At 36.0% G+C, this 20,733-nt stretch overlaps 1 protein-coding gene across 4 annotated transcripts in view; it reads right to left on the bottom strand.

The window, feature by feature from the left end:
* The window catches only part of ANO3 (anoctamin 3), a 555,530-nt gene that overhangs the window by 298,147 nt on the left and 236,650 nt on the right, over positions 1-20,733 (bottom strand). The window contains exon 1 of one of the 4 annotated variants that reach the window (XM_074275263.1): positions 2,493-2,679. The exons of the other annotated variants lie outside the window; for them this stretch is intronic. Within the exon in view, the coding sequence (XP_074131364.1) occupies positions 2,493-2,538 (46 nt within the window). The 5' untranslated portion in view covers positions 2,539-2,679. Of the gene's footprint in view, positions 1-2,492; positions 2,680-20,733 lie in introns of those variants that run through there. 4 annotated transcript variants of the gene reach the window in all.

Below are 20,733 nucleotides of genomic sequence, written 5' to 3'. Positions count from 1 at the left end.
AAATACTAAATAACCTGTCTAATTAAGAAGGTTAGATGGTCATAAATTTAGGGCAGGAAATGATCTTAGAAACTATTTAGTTCAATTTTCTTAATCCTACAGATGAGGAAACTGAGATCTGGAGAATATAAATTAATCATTCAATCACAAGAATTGATTAAGTGCTTACTTATAGAACTTAAGTACTAAACACTAAAAAAAAAAAAAAAAAAAAGCAAAACAACTCCACCTTCAAGGAGTTTCTGTTCTTTTATCTAGAAGCAAAATTTGTGTTGACAGTTGAGAGTTTTGAACCCAGGTCATTTAACTTCAGATCCACTGTGTTTTTCAAACGTATTATAAACCACATTTATGTTTCAATCTCAGGCCCTCTCTATTCCCCTAAGCTTTATTGTGGTACACTAAGAAACATATACCTGGAGAAAGAGCAACTAGTTTCAAAACTCCATTCTGCAACCAATTAACTGCCTATTAGATCTTGGGCAAGTCACCTGCTCAGTTTCCAAAATGTAAGATATGGGAGTTGAACTAGACAGACTCTGAGAGACCATTCAGTTCTAAATGTGGCATCCCATCATTCCATGAATGGAATCACCAGCCTCAGTCAGATCAAGAAAGATAGAGAATTTTGATAAACTGGTCAATTCTTCCTAACAAAATAACCTGATATTGATATTCCTCATTCTAGGCAGGGCTATACAGCAACAATTACTCAACCCTCAGTGTTAAAATCCAATTATATTTCCCTTCAGGCTTTATTTTTGTTGCTTACATTAAACAAAACAAAACACACAAACAAAGGAAAGCTATATATCAGAGAGTCAAAGAATGCTCCAAAATCATGTCTTTTAGATATCATCACAGAAATACCCATTTACATAATTGTTCATTACTCCTTCTGAGCACTAACAGATTGACTCAAAGTTGTCCATTATTTACTTTAAACTAAAAAAATAAAATAAAATAAAATACTATATGCATCCCTACAAAAAAAGTTCTTCCGGGGCCATTTAAAGGCAGTCTGTCTTTAGATACGGTTGAATCATAAATGTGGATCAGAAAAGAAAGGATATATCTGGTACTCTGGAAAAAGCAAGTAAATTATTTCCGCCCTCTTAACACTAGCCGTAAAAATGAAGTGAAATCTCAGTCTAAAAGTACTTTATTTAAGTTAAATAAGCCTGAGACAAATTGAATGCAAAATGTACTGGGAGTGTTGGTTGTGTAAGTGGGAATATAGTTATAGCCATATGGCTGTGTGTGTGTGTGTGTGTGTGTGTGTGTGTGTGGTGTGATATCTAGTGCCAACACATCTGAAAAATCCCAAGTTTCTGGAAACTCCCAGAGAGCAGGAACTTCCTTCGTGATGATATGGTAGATGCCCAAGAGATCTCTACCCCTTCACCTCATGAGCTCCATTCATAGAAATGAAAGAATCCAAATAAAATGCTGATAAATGAATAAATGCAAAGAATATAATTAAGACAATGCAGCTTATATAATTATCTTTGAAGTTTTTTTTTAATCTAAGAGGCTTTATTTTTGCCATTTCACGAAGATATTGATGCACATGTAACTAAGTGACTTTACGTCTAGAGTCTCCCTTATCTCGACAGTTATTTTTAACAAAAGAGCATTGGATAATAGACATTTGAGGAACCTGACATTGACAGGAATGGGAGAAAAATAAATCTAAAAGCCACTCAAGCAGGATCTTTAACGGTTTTCACAAATCAAATGGCTGCACGAAAGGATGCAATGATTGAGTGACATTTGAAATCATGTTTCTTTTGCTCAGCATTGCAGGGGCTGATGATTAATTTCTGTGCCATGCATAGCGAAGAAAACAGAAAAACTTGAGGGAGACTTGGCTGAAGTTATCAGATGCACTTTACAAAAAGAGCTACTGCTCAGACTATGGAAAACAGACTTGTCTGGACGATCAAGCCTTAGTCTCAGACGGAATAAACTTTTCCGACAAAGCTGATGAGTTCTTGGCTCTAAGACACTCGCTCTCAGATACTTTCTAAGATCGAATGTTAGAAATCAAAAGGTGTCGACAGTGATTTCCACACCCTTGGCTAAACTCCCTTTTCCGGCAAACTGTAACCAATACCACTCAGGTCCCTGGTACTAGATCTCCAGAACCCCCGGACATGCTCTGCCATAGATCCTTTGTGGTTTACTGCAGTGCATTTCTAGTCAGAAGAAATGGCACTTGGAAATCAGGATGCTATGACAGGAGATTTCTTTCTTAACCTCAGACACAGGGAGATTCTCAGGAAATCACCCTTAGCTATTGATGGATAAAGCAAAAAAGAGATACTTAATTCAAAGATACAGAGTTGCTTGGTATAGTATCAGCTTCAGGGAGCCAAGTGGGGAGCTCTGAAGGGATTCTCCTGTGAGATTGCAAGGGCATGCGGACCCAATAAACCAAGCTGGGGGAGGGAGGTAGAGGAAGAGAAGTGGAGACTGAGGTTCTCACTAACCTTTCTGCTGCTTAAAGGATTGGATCGACCCTGAGTGGTGAACCATGTTCGTTCAGCTGAGCTCTGGGGAACTCACGCCAGTGCTGCAGGGAGAGAGAGAACACTCCGGAGCTCCTCAAGATAGGGAGCTTCTGGAGCTGTGGGCAACCCGACACCTGCTTCGGCAGGCGCTCTGCTGGAGAGGCTCTCCTTCTCCCCCGTTGTCATAGAAACCAAAACGGGAGGTCCAGCGTCCTGACTCCCCTTAGTGGATACTTTGGGAAAATTCCCCAGCTTCAGTAGCACACAGACAGAGCCCGGAAAGGATGCTGTGCGTGGTTCAGGCTTTCACATTCTAGGAGAAACATGCGTAGTGCTCAGCCTCTGGTTATAAATAAGATAAAGGCAGGCAAGCAGGATGGAAAACCTCCTGCAAAAAATAAATAAATAAATAAATAAAAGGCCTAAAAGTTGATTTACTTCACCCTGGGAGGACTCACACTGAGTGCAGCCATAATTAGCTCAGTTCTGCAAGAAAGCCAAGGTTGCAGGTTTGTTTGTAGGGAGGAGTACCTTTGGAGATCCAAAGAATGTGCCATTGAGCTCAATCCCTTGATTTTATTGATAAATTAACTTGACTCTAGGGAGGGAAAATGACTCGACTAAGATCACACAGGCAGAAGCTGAACCCAGATTCTAGAGAAACTAGTATTCTTTCCTCTGAGACAGCTGGTCTTCCATAGATGAAAAGGCAGAAGGGGTTTGGGGTTATTTAATACCCCTCTACCTCTACATCTTCACTTTACAAATAGGGAAATTGAGGTACAAAGAATAGAAGTGGTTTGACCAATGATTTCTCAGTAGCAAATGATAGAAATGAGTTTTGATTCTGTCTTCTGACTCCCAATCCAGTGCTCCTCCTGCTGTTCCTCATTGGTATTGCAGTCATACCTGGATATCATGTAACACTAAATACAAAGGAAGCTGAAAACTTCAATGAGCCAGATGAACTAAAACAGTCATCACATCAATAGCAATAACAACACACAGGTACATATACATGTACACACAGAATGAGAGAATGAGAAAGAGACAGAAACAAAGAGAGGAAGGGAGACAGAGACAGAGAGAGAGGAGAGACAGAAAGAGACAGAGACATAGGAAGACACAGAGAGACAGAAAAAGAAGAGAGACAGAGATAGAGACAGAGACAGAGGAGACATAAAGAGAGACAGAGACATAGAAAGACAGAAAGACACAGGCAGAGAGACAGAAAAAAAGAGACAGAGATATAGAAAGACAGAGACAGAGACACAGATTCAGAGAGACACACAGAGACAGACAGAGAGAGAGAGAGAGAGAGAGAGAGAGAGAGAGAATAACTCAGAAGCTGCAAATATTAGTGTCAGACATGACTTTAGTGTTTAACTATGTGGTTCAGTCCACTTAATTTACCACTGAGATATTTGACTTTCTATAGGTCAAATACCACAAGTTTCCTTATCTATAAAATGGGCAAAAGGATGGACTAAATATATGATTTCTAAGCTCTTTACTACCTCTCAACTCCCTACAGTCCTAATCCAAGATTTTTTCTAGTATACTGTGGTTGTTACTCTTTTTTCATCTTTTGCCATCATAACAGTGTCATTTCAGAGCAGAGATAAACAATTGTGTATTGTTAGTGAGACCAATTGAAATATGGAGCCCCAAGTAAAAGGCAGAGAAAATTCAGGAGAGATATGTAATTTCCAAATTGGATCCATCATATTGTTTTTTGTTTTTGTTTTGTTTTGTTTTGTTTTTGTTCTTTGAGCATAGCTAGGCTGTGGTACCAAATGCAGAGCAAGGATTCACAATGATGATCACTGAATATTCCAAGAAAGGAGGCATTAAGCATACAGTTGTATATTTGTATTGAAGTCATTTAAAAAAGACAGATCTCTTTTCTTTATGAGGGAAATGGTTTGTATGTAGGTTTCTTATCACAGATAAATATCTGCTGCCTGGGTTCAACTATTGGTATTCCATTACTTACAAGAAATTTGACTTAGGACAAATAATTTATCTTTTATGAGCCTCAATTTGTTCATCCATAAAATGGAGACTCTATTCATATAAATTTCCCTACAGAATCATTTTGAGTGTGAGATTTTTATCTATCACTCTGTCTCTTTATCTATTATCTATTTATTTCTATTAATCTATCTACCTATCTATATATAAATATGCACTATATATAAATATATATATATATATGTATACAGATATATATGTATATCTGTATACCTGTTGATGTACACTCTTCTTTACATGCTATAATTACAAAGTAGCTACATATGGCAACTGCTGCATAGTCATAACATACAGACAATGAAGATCAGTGGATCAATAAGCATTAATAAAGTGACTGTTCCATGTAAGCTAGATGGATCGACCTCTGAACCTGGAGTTAGGAAGGCATATTTTCTTGAGTTTAAATTTGCCCTTAGACAATTCCTAGTTGTGTAACTCTAGGCATGTCACTTCAGTTTCCTCATCTATAAGTTTAGTTTCCTCATCTATAATTTTAGTTTCCTCATCCATAAAATGAGGTGGAGAGGGAAATGGAGAACTACTTCAGTATATTTGTCAAAAAATAAACCCAAATGATATTATGAAGAATTAAATATGAGGAAATGACTGAACATGTGCCAAGCAAGGCTATACATATATGTTATTTTGTACTTAGACTGTATCCTATAAACTATTTTTATTACAAAAAAAAAATCACAAATATCCAAAGTGTTCAAAAATGTTCTTGCCTTTACCCAAGATAGTAACATATTGGAAATTTCCACAACAAAACCACTTCTTTAATTAAGAGAGTGTCTGTAATAGGCCCCTTTTTAGTTATTTCATTGAAACCCTTACTCCCAAACTTAATTGTGACATAATAGTGAATCTGTCTTAAGAACTTAGTGATAGTTTACATATGGTAATAGGCCCAATCTATCAGTCAACTGACACACATTTATCAAGTTTCTGCTAGGTGATAAGCACTCAGCTTGGCTCTGAGAATACAAATCAAAGGATAAAATAATCTCTTTTTGTAAAAAGCTTACATTTGAATGGGATGGATTATAAGTATGTGCTTAAATACAGACAGAATCACTATAAATCCACTAAATAGAAAATAGTTAAATATAAGATAATATGGAAAAGTGGGTTCAGGGAATGCTTTATGAAGACAATGGTCACTGATTATACATCATAAAATAGAGGGGCAAGGAGCAGATAGGTGGTGGAATGGTCAGAAAACTGGCCTTGAAGTGAGTAGAAGCTGAGTTTTAAATACTCAATAGCTGTGTGACCCTGAACAAGTCACTTAATGCAAAATAGTTCAACAAAAGGAATAAGAAAGAAGAAAAAGAAAGAGAGAGGCTTTATGGAATAGAGGTAAAGAGATAATGTTTTTTCGCCATGGGGAATATCCAAGGCAAAAGCACAGAGATCAGAAATGGACTGTCATTTGTGAGAAACCCAGAAAAGGCCTGTTTGGTTAAATAAAAAAGTATATTATTGTTATTGTTGTTGCAACATAGCTACCATTTATTAATATTACTTCATTTTATCCTGAAATACCTCTGAGTATTGTGCCACAGTTTTCTTTTAATGTCCTGACCCAGTTTCCCTAATTGTCCTACTCAGTTACTCTGCCTCAGGTTATAACCATTCCATTTAATGTTAGCATAAAGGTTTTATATATTAGCCCTTAGGCTATAGTCATTCCCTCTTAACATTTGATGGGATTTATCTTTATCCATTTTAGACATCATTAAAATATCAGGAGCCTCTCCAGTACCTCTGTCTATTATGCCTGCCTCCATTATGTCATCCTCATCCTAGGTACCTCCCCCATTAAGTCATCATTCTTGTTACTCTATAAAAGAATCTTGTTATGGGACATTCAGGGCTGGATTCTTTGAGATGATAGTCTCATTCTGCCTTGGGACCAAACCATGGATCCATTTGGTCCCAGTAAATCTCTTCCATTTAATAAATTACTGAATTGTTCTCTATTCTCTATCTTGCTCAGTTTCTCCAGCATTACATGAGAGGTAGAAGCTATTACTACCCCATTTTACAGATGATGAGTAGACAAAATTTAAGTGACTTATACAGAATCACCCTGTAGTAAGTCTCTTTAGTTGGCTTTAAATTCAGATCTTCCTGATTTCTGGCCCAGTATTCAGTGCTACCTTGATGGATATGAGAGAGAGCAAATTTCAATAAGAATAGAAAGACAATTCTTGAAAAGTCAAATCAAGTTGAGAGATTGGATGTCATGCATGGGAAAATGGGAAGCATAACAATCCACTCGGAATATATAATTCCTGCAGAGGAAATATAGGAAGTGACATTCAAAGGGAAGTGGGAACAAGACTACAGAGGGCCCTCAATACACAAGTTTCATCTTTTATCTTATATCTTATGAAACTATCTACAAAGGCATAGTGGTATATATGATTATGTTATTGATGAACATATACAGTGATGAAATAATTTGAAATTTAGGAATCATTTTTCAACATCAACCTGGATTTCCTTCATACTTGTATGTGATATTTATATGGTAGTACAGTAGATAAAGCATGCTAGCTTTGTGTCAGGAAGAACTGAGTTCAAATCCCACCTCAAACATTTCCTAGCCCTGTGATCCTGGACACGTCCCTGGGTATATATGCCTTACTTCCTTCATTTGTAAGTTTGAGATTTTTATACATACATATATATATATATATATATATACATACACACACATACACATATATATGTATATACATACATACATATATAAGTTATATACATAATATATGATATTCATGTTATATGTTATAAATAATAAAATAATAATATGTAATATTATTATATACTTATATATGTTTGTTTCATATATTTTATTTATTATATTTATATATGTTTATATGTATATTTACATATATTTCATTTATTCTATTTATACATATACATATATATATATATTTTTTTTATTATGAGAATCAAAGAAGGTAATATTTGTAAAATGCTTTGCAAGACATAAAATACTGCATAAATGCCTGCTGTCATTATTATCATTATCTTTGACTTCCCCACTATATTGCACTGTTCTCCGTTGTCATTAGCTTGTTGGCTCCCCTCATTCTGGTCAATCTTAGTTTAAGATAAGATACCCATCACTGACATTAATACTCCAAAGAACTCAGGAGATCTATGATCTCACTGGTTGAATATGCACTCCAGGAATGAAGATCATAAACAAGCTATCTGTGCCTATGTGGCCTGCGCTCCCATTCAAATAAATCATCAGAATTAACTAAGATAATAGAAATAAAGGGTTCACTTTTTTCTGCTTTCTTTTTGTCTGCTTCTTCTCATTGGGATGGGAAGCACAAAAACAACTTCAGAATGATTCTAACCCAATTCTTTTCTATGATCAACAGGGTCATTTAAACTAATGCTTCAGGGTATACCACCCTCAATAATACAGTTAACCATTCCAAGTTCCAGAAATCAGCAAGCTCTATTGATTTGAACAGCTTTACCACAGAGTTCTGTTTTCTGACTAAGGGGGCCAGGAAGGTAATTGAGAGCTTATAGCATTGCTTAGGACCGAGCCAGGAACCTCATTTCTGACTTTAAATGAAACATTTCAATCACCTAAGTGAGCTGTGATTGTTACCAACACACACACACACACACACACACACACACACACACATACACCCATGCAATCATGCACACAGCCTTAGATGGACAAATTGGCTTCACTTTCCAGAAAATGAATAATGATTTTTCCTTGCAAGGAAACACATTAGACTAGGTAACAGTTTCTTTAGGATCCAATCCCAGGATATGCTGCTGAAGATTCAAAACAAATCTGTGGGTGTTTTTGAAGTATTCCTTAAGGGAAGCTTGCTGAGGGAACTAGCTTTGGACTATATCAAGATTTTTACCACCATCTGCTTTACAGAAAACCCAAGATACAAAGATAGGAAATTCTCAAGATGCAATTAGGAAGGAAGTAAAAGGGAGGAACTAGGATGAACTAATATCACAGTATTAAAGGGAGACTTCAAAAGGTAGCTTTTTTACAATGTAGCACATAGGCAATGTAGTTCAATGGATCAATAAGCATTAATTAAGTACCTATTATATGCCAAGCACTACTACTGTGGTACCAGAGAAACTGAGGCAAGCTGAGATTGGTTTTTAATCTTTAATGTGGTTTTGAATTGGTTTTTAATCTTTAAGCTAGCTGACCAGATGGGACTCTTGGCCAAAGCTTTTTGTTACAAATAAACTGAGGCAGAGAACTTACATAGGGTTTTAGTTATCTAAGGTTTGCAAACAGGATACATAACCTGAATATACAAGCTTATATGGGAAACAAAGGCAGATAAGGGGAGCGAGTACAGAAAAGCCATAATTCCAGTAAAGGATCATAACTTAACTGACAGGATAGGGGTCAAAATAAGAAGGTTGAGGGTAGGAGACAGCGAGGTATGGAGCAATACTCAAAATGAGAGGGAATTATCCTAGCAAGGATCAAGACAATGCACCTGGAGTTTATGACACAACGGTATGTAAAAGTGGTCAGAGTTCAAGGTTTTTCTTAGGCTCTCTTTTTTAAACTCAATTTCTAGTCCTATTGGCAAGGAAAGGGTGGTGGTGGCTATGACCAATTATCCAGTGCTCAGCACTCTAAGTACTACATATACAAAAGTAAGCATGAAATAGATCTTGCCCTCAAGGAGTTTACATTATCATTTGAAATAACATCTATATATCTATAGATCTATATCTATATCTATCTATCTATCTAGATATATAGATATGTATATCTATCTATCTTTCTATACATATATGTGTATGTGTGTGTATAAAGCATAAAACCCTTCCCCTCAAAAATGCTAGATAATTGAGGAAGAAGCTGAGCTGCAGGGACATCAGGAAGGTCTTCATTATAAGAGGTAGCTTTTTTGAATGTAGTTAGAGATTTAAATAGTCAAGATAGGGAAGCAAAGTATTCTGAAATCCCACTTTTCACAAGAAGCCATTTCCAGACCTTTGTAATGTTAATGCTTTCCTTGTGATATTGTCTTTAATTCATCACACACACACACACACACATGCACACATATACATATGCACATGGACATAAACATAGATACAGTTGGTATAGAGTGGTTAATGGCTCTTTCATTAAATTTTAAGTTCCAAGAAGTCAGGGACTGCTTTTGTCTTTCATTGTGTCCTCAGCATTTAGCACAGTGCCTGACACATCATAAGCATTCAATAAATGCCCACTGACTTTTGACTACAAATGTGAGAAATGAAATGAAACTTAGTAGCTTTGCTAGGGACACTGTTAAAATGTCCATCCATCCATTAACTTATTCTTCTGTTGGTTCTTCTTTTTACTGTTATTTTCTCTCTCCCGATTCCTCCTACCTCTTTTTTCATGTTTTCCCTGAGTTTCCATTGGTTTCTTGTATCTCTAAGTAGGCCAGCATTGACTGTGGAAGTCAAGTGTGTTGCTTGTTTTACAGTGAAAACTCAGCCCAGATGCCTTTCAATGAAACCATTGCTAGACCTCTTGTCCTATGGAGGATTCTAATAGTTGAAAAGTATTTTCTAGTTTCTAGTCTCATTTTAATGACAGCCTGACTCACTGACATAATCAGGGCTCCAACCCTGCTCCCTACCCTTTAACCCCACCGTGCACTCTTTGTTTTCTGCTATTTAATATAGCTGAACCAAAGGAAGTCAGCAGAGGCAATGATGTATATGTGGCAGGTTTTATCACCCATCATATGATCCCCTTCACACAATACTAATTAAAGGACTTCAATTTAATTAAACTATGCCTGATCCCTTTAGCTATTTTGTCTCCAAATTCCTGAATTCTTTTCCTTCTTTCTGCAGACCATTTATGGCTATGGAACAGGAGACACATGGGCTCTTGTCTAACTCAATCATGTCAAGCCCTTTGGTGATTTTGGCTTCAAACTCCCCAATTCTTGTTGTTTCTACTGCTAATGACCCATGGCTATGGAATGGAAACCATTCCCAGAGACTCTTGGGTTGTGAATTGGATGAACTTTTCTCAAGTTTGAGTCTAGGCCTAAGTCACGTGATCCCTATTCCCAGAGTGGGAAGATCAGGTCTTGGGCCAAGGTTGTAGGAAGTCACATGATCTTGGGCCTAGGTCTCTAAAGATCAGACCCTAAGCCAGTGACAGGAAATTACAGACAGTTATGTGACCCACAGGAAGCAGACAACATTGGCGACCATTGATCAAGGATGGCTACTTCCTTTTAGTCTATCTGATGAAAAAGGCTTGGATCTTTTGCTATTTAGATCTTGACAAGCTTCTGGCTTGTCAGGTTCCATGAGCACATGGTAGGAGCTGGGATGGCTCCCAGGTGATTGCTTAGGCCTCTCCCTGCAGGGACTAAATAAAATGCTTTCTCTTTGTACCTGAAGATATCACTGATTTGTTAATTTGGGGAAGGGGGTCTAGCACCTATCCTACACAGTTGAAATCCTGCTTCCAGAGCTTTCTATATGGGTGATTTAGGTAGATTACTTAATCTCTTTAATCCTCAAATTCCTTCTCTTTGGAAAAATTGGGAAAAATCAGATAAAATCTGGATGTCAATTCCTCTGGGAAATTTACTGTTATATCAATGCCAACTCTTATTATTCTCCCTTCCAGGTAATCCTCCTATTTCCCTTAGATTCTATCTGCAACAAAGGCAAATAAATTAAACACAATTTGCATAGTGTATCACTGTAAGAGACTAAGAAAAGCAAAAAATTTCCTTTTCAGGGATAATCCTTTAAGCCTAGACTGGGTTCTGGGGCTGAAGGAGATGAAGGAGCCATTCTAGTTCATTTTTTGGATGAAGAGAATTGAGAATCAGGAGGGAGACTTGTTCCAGGTGACTTATCCAATTTGTGACAGAGATGAGATTTTTGTACCTGAGGTCTCTGAATATAAATCCTGTTGCTTTCTATTGTATGAGGCTGCATTTCTTAAGCAATTCTAATATTTCTCACCTTTAAGTATTTTTACTGACTGATTCCCTTGCTTGCAGTACAGATCCTTCTCATCTCTATTCTGTGAAGCTTTCACTTGTCAACCAATTGAACCCAGTTGTTAGCACCCCTCTCTTCTCAAGTAAGCATTTACATATATATATATATATATATATATATATATATATATATATATATATATCTGCATTTCGTATATCCTACAAGTAAAATAAAACTTCCTTGCTGACCAGAGCTTTTTTTTTTTTTTTTTTTTTGTATGCCAATAGTTCTTTTCTCTAAATTATAACATTCTCTGTGAGAAGGTTTCTTGGGGAGGTTCTGGGAGCAGCCTTCGTTTCAGTTCAGTTCAATAATCCCAAATGCAGCCAGGAATCCAAATCCTTTACTGTCTCTTTCCAAATTTTATCTTGTTCACTTGGGACTTGGCTAGTTTTCTGGAGGCCTTCCGGATCTTGGTTTCAGTGTTCTGCCCAGGACAGCCCGCCACCACTTCTCTGTCTTCCTTCTCTCTGCCCAACAATCTCCTTGACTGAATCCTGACTCTGAATCTCCCAAAATCCCCTTTGGCCCTGAGAGCTTCTTGCTTATATGCTGCACACTGAGCACACACCAATCATTACATCACTAGGAAACCACTATTTGCTGTAGGATTAAATAGATGATAAATTAGATTTAACCATTGTCTCCTCAATTCCACTTAGTACCTTGTTTCAACTCCTTGCCCATAACATCTCCTTGTAGGATCAGATCAATCATTCTGAACCATGCTAAATTAGGTAATTATTGTCTCTATCCATTCCAGTGACTTAGTAAGAATCCTAACACCAATATATAGAACAGTTGCCTGCACATAGTAGGCATTTAACAGTTGAACTAATGTGTCAGGTAGTTGCTATAAAGAATTTTAAAAAGATGTCCATAAACTCTGTCTTCCAAAAATATTCATGCTTGGATTGGAAAATGTGTGGAATTAACTGAGTGAAGATACTCTCATGGGGATATTGCCTTAAACTATAGCCTTAATTGTGGCTTGGAACTTTATAATAACAAATAGTTTTATAGCTAAAAATTGCCAGTGTTTGTCCCCTCCTGTTTCCCACCACTGCTTAATTAGCATTTAAGTACTTCTTTTGAAGGTGATGATGGCTTTGAATTCTCTTATCCAAAGATATCTATTTGTATTGCAATTCTCTAGGGAAATTAAAATTAAAAGTTCATTATTTTTGGCTTATATTCTGTTATTTCTAAGTTAGATGTCCACAAATCTTGGACTCTCTCAAACAATGGGAGAAAAGGTGAGCAGGGGTGAGGACTTCTGCATTCAGGATATTTAATCTGATGTTTTACAGTTTTTACTTTGAACTTTTTTACTCACACTTACTGAGAGACCCTTTCTCCCTAGATCATAATAAACCCCTTTTTTGCCTTTTCTTACTCTTAGAGTCTCTGATTGTTTTGGGGTTGAAACTGTCTCACAAAGAAAATAAGCTTTTTACTATTTTAATTTTCACCATCATACCTTTGGGGATGGGTGGAGTTAATTAGTTTTGTCCTTAAAATAAAATGGCTGACTGCTACATATGTTGAAATATTTAGGAGGTAAATCTTCCCATTTTCCCACAGTGGCAGCTGGCACCATGGGTCCTGATAAAAGTAAGAGATTAAGGAAGAAACCAGAAGGATAAAACTGGACTCTTTCCCTTCTTTGATATCCTATGTCATATCACATCATATGACATGCTATGGGAAGGGGAAGCAAAGGAGAAACCACAACTTTATTAAGTATAGGATTAAGGCAGCTATGGGACCTACTCAAGAGTGCTAGACTTGGAGTCAGGAAGATCTGAATTACAATCTTGCCTCAGACACTCATGACTCTAAACAAGTGATGTAATTTTCCTCAGTCTTTCTTTTCATGATTTTTTTGACAAAGGATGCAATAAGAACTGTATTTGTGAGATTTAATCAAGTGGTATCATAAGATGCTTTGGTATTAAAATTAGTTATTATGAACATGTTAGCTATTAACATAGATTAAATTGCAATGTTGCTATTCCTCAGTCATTTCATTCTGTCTCTTTCTTCTTTATCCCATTTGGGGTTTTCTTGGCAAATGCTAATATTTGTCCTTCATTCTGGAAGAAGGCCATGACATCAGGAAGGGGAGTCATGATGTCCAAGTGAGTTGGATTTAAATGTGGGAAGGTGTGCAAAGTGACCGTCTCATTTTTTTCTCTGGAGCCATCTGAGTACAATATATAGATTAGCTCAACTGAAGATGGCCTTGGGTGTAGTGGTTCTTTTTTAAGATAAGGTCTTTAATAGGTCTAAGTTTGACTGAGGTAATTAAAGCTAAATGAAAAAGAAATGAGGGAAAAGAATGACCTTTTTTACCTAGTTAAAGAAAATCAATCTGGGAGGAGAGCTTCAGGATTTCTGGCCAAAACAGCAACACTTGCTGTTTACATTCATTCTGAGACAATCAGGGTCAAAACAGAGATGAATTGTGCTTGGCCTAGGACCTTATGTTGTCAATCACTCATTTTACAAATAAGTAAACTGAGGTAAACAGGGTTAAGTGACCTACTCAGGGTCACAAGCTAGGAAGCATCTACTGTCATATTTGAACTTGAGTTTAGACTTGGCACTCTATCCAGTATATTACCTAGCTGCCCATAAAAAAACAAACAAAAAAAAACTATATAAATATTTGCTATTATGCTTAATATGAAGCCATTCACAATGATGCTGAATGCATGGAAAGACAGAACTGAAAGTCTTTATCCAGAAATCAGAGGACAGACATGTTCCATCTCTTGAATAGTTACTTTTTTTTTTTAATTACAATTAAAAAATAAAATAAAACAAACTCCTAGAAGCAAAGGCTGCCTTTTAAAATACTGATTGTTCATTGAATATGTTTCATGGGTTCCAGTCATGAAACACTATGGTCCTATAAACTGAAAAAGAGAATTGACAAGAAAGTAATAGAAAGGCACAAGATGAACGTGAACAAGATAACAAATGGGAACAAGCAAAAAATTAGAAAGAACAAAAAAAATGCTTAAAGAAATACGAATGGGAAAAAGAGCCTAAATTAGTCATGTGACAAAAGTTCAAGGTAATCAATGGATAGTCTTGTTATTTCTTGGTATCCTTGTTATTGGATATAAAGAGTAAATGAGGATGTAAATCCCTTTTCTTAAACTTCCTTCTGGATAGGGTTGATGCAAAGAATCATATATTTAGAACCTTGAGGTCATTTGTTTTAAACATATTTTTTGTTATTTATTTAGTCATTTTTTGGTGTATTCAATTTTTATTAATATGCTTTGATTTTACATTATTTTTATCATTGTTTAGTCTTTTTCAGTTGTGCCCAACTTTTATTTATACCATTTGGGGTTTTCTTGGCAAAGATACTAGAGTGGCAATTACTTCTTCAGCTCATTTTACAGATAAGGAAACTGAGGCATACAGAGCTAAGTGACTTGCTGCACATTATCTGGTAGATTTTTATTTGGGAAGATGAGTCTTCCTGTTTTCAGGCCTAGCTCTCTATCCACCCTAGCATCTAGCTGAACTTTTACAATATATATTAATAGATTATTTCCACTTCATGTGAGACTTCTTGTAATTATAAAACAATGAAGTAAAACTAATAATATAATGATTTCATTTGAAAGTGAATGAACACTTCACATCTGTCACAGTCCTTTCTATTAAAAAAGAAAAAGAACAAAAATCTACTTTTTTCTCCCTCCCACCCTTTGTTTGTTGTTATTTAGTCATTTTTCAGCCATGGCCAATAATTTCTGACTCCTTTTGGGGATGTTTTGGCAAAGATACTGGAGTGCTTTGCCATTTGAGGATACCAAGACAAATAGGATTAAGTTACTTAGCCAAGGTTACACAGCCAATTATCTGAGACTGGATTTTAACTCAGTAAGATGAGTCTTCCTGACTTTAGATCTGGGATTTTATTCACCATGCCATCCAGTCCCCTGGCCTCCTTTTACTCACTGATTTAAAAAAAAAAAAAAAGGAATAAAGAAAAGAAAAAATAGAAAGAAAGACATTGAAATTGAGAGGCTTTAGTTGTTTGCCACAAGAAACTTAATAAATGAGTATCCAAGCCTGGATCTGACATCTGATCCTTCAAGTTAACATTCAGACTTGTTTCCACTTTATCACATGGCCTTCCATAAGAAAGGCAGCAATGAGTAGATTACATTGTGTGTCAAGGGATAGAATACTTTCATTGCTGACATTACTCACCATTTTCCTTTTTATATAATTTCTGGGAGGAAAGAAGAGGGAAATAAAGATCTGAGAGAGAGAAGGAAGATTTTGAAGTTATAAATTTCCCTGTAATCTGTCATGTAGACATAAAATTGAAGTTTTGTGTTCTTTTCTTTTTAGTGTAGTTGTTATTTTGGTGAAATTTTTTATGGAAGAGAGAGAAGTAGAGGAAGAGAAATTATATGAATTGAGAGAAAGTGAAACTCATATTTTGATTGCTTTGATGGATGTCTGCTTTTACTGAATATCTGAATCTAGCAGAGTAGAAGTTGACTGTATCAGTGAAGAGTCTCAGCTCTTCTTTACACTTTTTTCTTTGTATTCTGATTTTTCAGTTCCTTTATCTAAAGCACAAACATTACCACAGAAAACTTCTATTAAAAATGATTCACCATATTCCTATTGCTTCTAAGATAAAATACAACCTCTTCCCTTCCCTTTCCCTCATCCCCACCAATTTTGGCTTTTAAAGCCCTTCACAAATAATCATCAGTCTTTCTTTCAGGCCTCATTTCATATCATTCTTCTTCACAGGCTCTATGTTTCAGCCACTATTTTCTATTTTTTAAACTTGATAATCACATTGCTTGCTTCTTGGTCTTTGTTTTGGCTATTCTCCATGTCTGGAAAAGACCTGCTTTTATCTCTACCTCTGTCTTTTAGAATCCCTAACTTTTTTATATTCAGTTTATATTCCATCTCCTACAAGAAAACCTTTCCTAACCCCTTTGTTAATATTCTTTTCTTCAAAGTGCTGTGCATGTACTTTACTTTTTTACATAGGTATTTTCATGTATTAGACTCCATTGGTCCACCCAACCCCTCATAATCTAATCTCTTAGTGGGAAGAGACTGTTGCTCAGACTTTCTTTTTTTGTTTCTAGTGATCATTCTAGTGCCTTGCATGCAGTAGGAACTTAATAAATGCTTCTAGGATGGGAGTGAGGTTTTTTCTAAAAACTTTTTAGAGGAGCTACTCAATATGGTAGATGTCTTCTTGTTCTTGAGGATAACAGAGTCTGATTGAAGCTAGCTATCTGCTAATTCTCATTTTTGCCATTTGATTCACTTCTTCTTGTTACTACAAGTTCTTTTATTTCACTTGAATGGCATGATATTATTTCTTTCTTTTCCCCTCCCCTCAGAGCAATGTGACTCTGAGCAAGTCAATTAACTTTTCTGTTCCTCACTTGCCTCATCTTTAAAATGAGAATTTGTAATAGCTCTGACCAATTATATGAAAAAATGCTCTAAATCACAGCTGATTAGAGAAACACAAATTAAAGCACCTGAGTCACCACCTCACACCTCACTGGCTAAGATGACAGGAACAAATAATGATGAATGTTGGAGGGATGTGGTAAAACTGTAACACTAATGCATTGTTGGTGGAGTTGTGAAATGATCCAACCATTCTGGAGAGCAATCTGGAATTATGTCCAAAGGGCTATAAAACTGTGCCTACCTTTTGACACAGAAGTACCACTACTGAATCTGTATTCCAAGGAAATCATAAAGGAGGGAACAGGACTCACATGTACAAAAATGTTTGTATCAGCTCTTTTCACAATAACAAAGAACTGGAAAAGCAGTGGATACCCATCAATTGGGGAATAGCTGAACAAGTTGTGGCACATTCCATTAAAGGTAATGGAATATTTTTGTTCTATAAAAAATGATGAAACAAGTTGATTATAGAAAAGCCTGGAAAGATTTACACAAACTGATGCTGAGTGAAACAAGCAGAACCAGAAATACATTGTACACAATAACAGCAAGAATGTGTGATGATCAACTATGAAAGACTTTGTTCTTCTCAGTGGTCCAGTGATTTAAAGCAATCCCAATAAACCTTGGACAGAAAATGCCATCTGCATCTAGAAAAAAATCTAAGGAGACGGAATGTAAATCAACACAATCTATGTTCATTTCTTTTTTTCTGTTTTGTTTTTTTTTCTCTCTCCCATTGTTTTTCCCTTTTGTTCTGATTTTTTTCTCTCCCAACGTGATTCATAAAGCAATAAATGATTCAAATTAAAAATAAATAAACTTTAAAAAATAATATTTCTGATCTATCTTTCTAGATCAATCTCACATTTCTTCTGATGATACATTTTATATTTCAGTAAAACTGGTCTACTTGCTATTCCCCATGAATTGTATTATACCTCCCACCTCTATGTTAAGTTCAGGGTGTTTCCTATGCCTGAAATAGTCATTCTATATCTACGGCTTTACCTTGGTTCTCTTCTTTACTTGGTGAAAATGTCACCAAGTTTCTTTCTGACCCCCTCCAATAGTCAATATATGTTAAGGGACAAATAATCTCCAAGAATTTCCACAGCTATGTATCATAACATCTGAAGGAACGCAAGGCAGCCTTTGCTGACACAGGTGTTGTGGACTGGGAATGAGATAAATTGGAGGAAGAGGGAAGAGGAGAGGAGTCAGATAACGCAACAGCCTCTCAGTCTCCTTGTATCATCCTCTCACAAGAGGAGATCCATTCTGGTTGGATCTCCAGCAGCCACTGTCAGGTGGCTAGGTGCCTCCTGTGTGTATTCCAGCAGCTCTCCTGTGTATTCCAATAAATATACACCTCCTAACTCCTTATCTGAACTTATTTTGTATTGTTCACACAGTATACCAGTATAGAAGCAACAGTTCTAAACATGGTAATTACTGTTGCCTACAATAAGAATACATTACTACCAAAATATGGGCAGATCTACTGAATTTCATACTCATTTACATTCCTTTTTCATCTACCAATGATGATTGAATCATCAGGCTTAGTTAGGTTTTGTGCCCAAATTGCTGAAGGTACATTTCCCTCCTTAAACTGATTTTGGCTGTTTTGTGAAGTCACCACCACCACCATCCAGAACAAGAAGATTAAGAATAGTAGCATTTATGTAATTTTGTAAGTAAGTAAGACATTTCTTTAAATCTGATGAGATGGGCACTACTGTGCTTTACAGATGAGAAAACTAATTCTATCAAAGAGTAAACAATTTCTCCAGGATCACACAAATAGTTAAATACAATCAGAATTTGAATTCAGGTCTTCTTGACATCAAGCCCAGTATTCTGATTCAATGAATTACCTAATAACCTCATGAAATTGTGATCTTTCATTGTCATCTAAATATTTTAATGAACTTGTCCTTATCTGCCACTTGGAAAGGAATCACAAGTTTTTGAAACTGTAAGGGAACTTAGAAATTATCTTGGCCAATTCCCTCCTTTTGTAGATGAGGGAAAAAAAGGCGCTGAGAAGCTAGACTCGCTTAAGGTAACAGTTACTAAATGACTGAGTCAGTATTTTTCCCATTATAAATACTGCTACGAGATGTTTAAAGGATAAAATCAAACACATTTATTACTTTAAATATCATCTCCCCTCATGGAGAAAAGACTCATCCTCCTACAAAACATGCAAATAGGTCATTATTTTCAGTTTCACTGAGGACAGTACTAGTTTTATCCCTTTCCTCCAGACATACATGGTATTATTTAGATCAGTAACAGCAGTGTACCATTTTGGAGGACCAATTTGCTAAACTTAGATATCCAAAAATGATAACTATGTCAAGTGTGGTTTGGATGATATTGTGTTGCTTGGCTAGTGAATTCTTCATATTATTACTGAGTTTTTCTTATCTTACTTTGCTCATACTTAACTCAGGAAGGCTCAGTCCAAATTTAATACCAATCCAAGATCTTGGCAGAACTGGAAGCATTTAAGAAATTCTTAATTCTTAATCTTCCTATGATTGACTCTAAAGTATGATACTGATATTATTTAAAATATCCATCGTGCAGCTGACAAAAATTGAAAAATGGTGATAAGACTAAGGCCACAATAAAAATTGACTGCAGAGCCAGGATCAGCATATTTCTCCATTCATCTTCTGGTACTTTCTTTAAGCCTTAAATCTGGGATTCAATTTCTCCAAATTTTGTGATTTTGGAGTAGAAAAAGAAAGTCTAAGATAGTTGTTTGACTTGAGGCTATGTACTTTTTATACAAGGACTAGCAAGGCTAAGAAGACTAAAATAAGTAGAGGAAGGTTACTATATTCCCCTATACTCTCATAGTGGAAAAGTTCACTGTCAGCCCTTCCTCAGCTTACACTTTCCTACCTCTTTTCCACCTTTTGCTTCCAGTTTCCAAGATCCCCTTCTCCCTACCTCCCTTTATTTTTTCCATTGTTCCCACTACAGGAGAACTCAATCATTCTAGCTGCTGTTTCTCCTTCATTTTACATTGTCTTTTTAACAGGACCTTTATCTTTATGTGCACCTTTTTCTATTTGTTATTTAAACAATTTGGTTGGTAACTGCACAAAGTACTGTCCTCATTTTGTAAATTTTCTCTCTTTTTTTTTTTTCCCCAGATAACAAAGATCAAGGCTACTATCTATGGCTTCATCCATATTCACTTTCTTCTTCTGGGATGTCTTGGGTGCTCCCTTATTGACCCTAAGACAGAAGTTCTTAATCTGGACCCCTAAATGAGTTCAAGGAGATAGATTCTAAGTGGTCCATGAAACTGTAGAGGAGAAAATACATTTTATTTTGATTAATATTTGGTTTCTTCCATAATCTATTTTATGCACTTAAAATATTATTTGAAAATAGTTCACTAGGCTTCATTAGATTGTCAAAAAACTAAGACATAATTAAGAAGCTCAGCTGTAAAAGAAAACATTCTTGACACACATGTGTGAGAGTTATAAGAAAGGTATCAGTCTTTGAATTCTTTTATACTTTGATTCAGAGCCATCACTATTAACCCAACAAAGATTTTGCTCTTCTCCTCTGAGTCCACTTTTGAATTGAAATCAATTAT

Source organism: Sminthopsis crassicaudata, chromosome 6, assembly GCF_048593235.1.
Source record: "Sminthopsis crassicaudata isolate SCR6 chromosome 6, ASM4859323v1, whole genome shotgun sequence".
NCBI lineage: Eukaryota > Metazoa > Chordata > Mammalia > Dasyuromorphia > Dasyuridae > Sminthopsis > Sminthopsis crassicaudata.
Note: the sequence above shows the minus strand (reverse complement) of the source record. Positions and strands in the feature narration are given on the sequence as shown.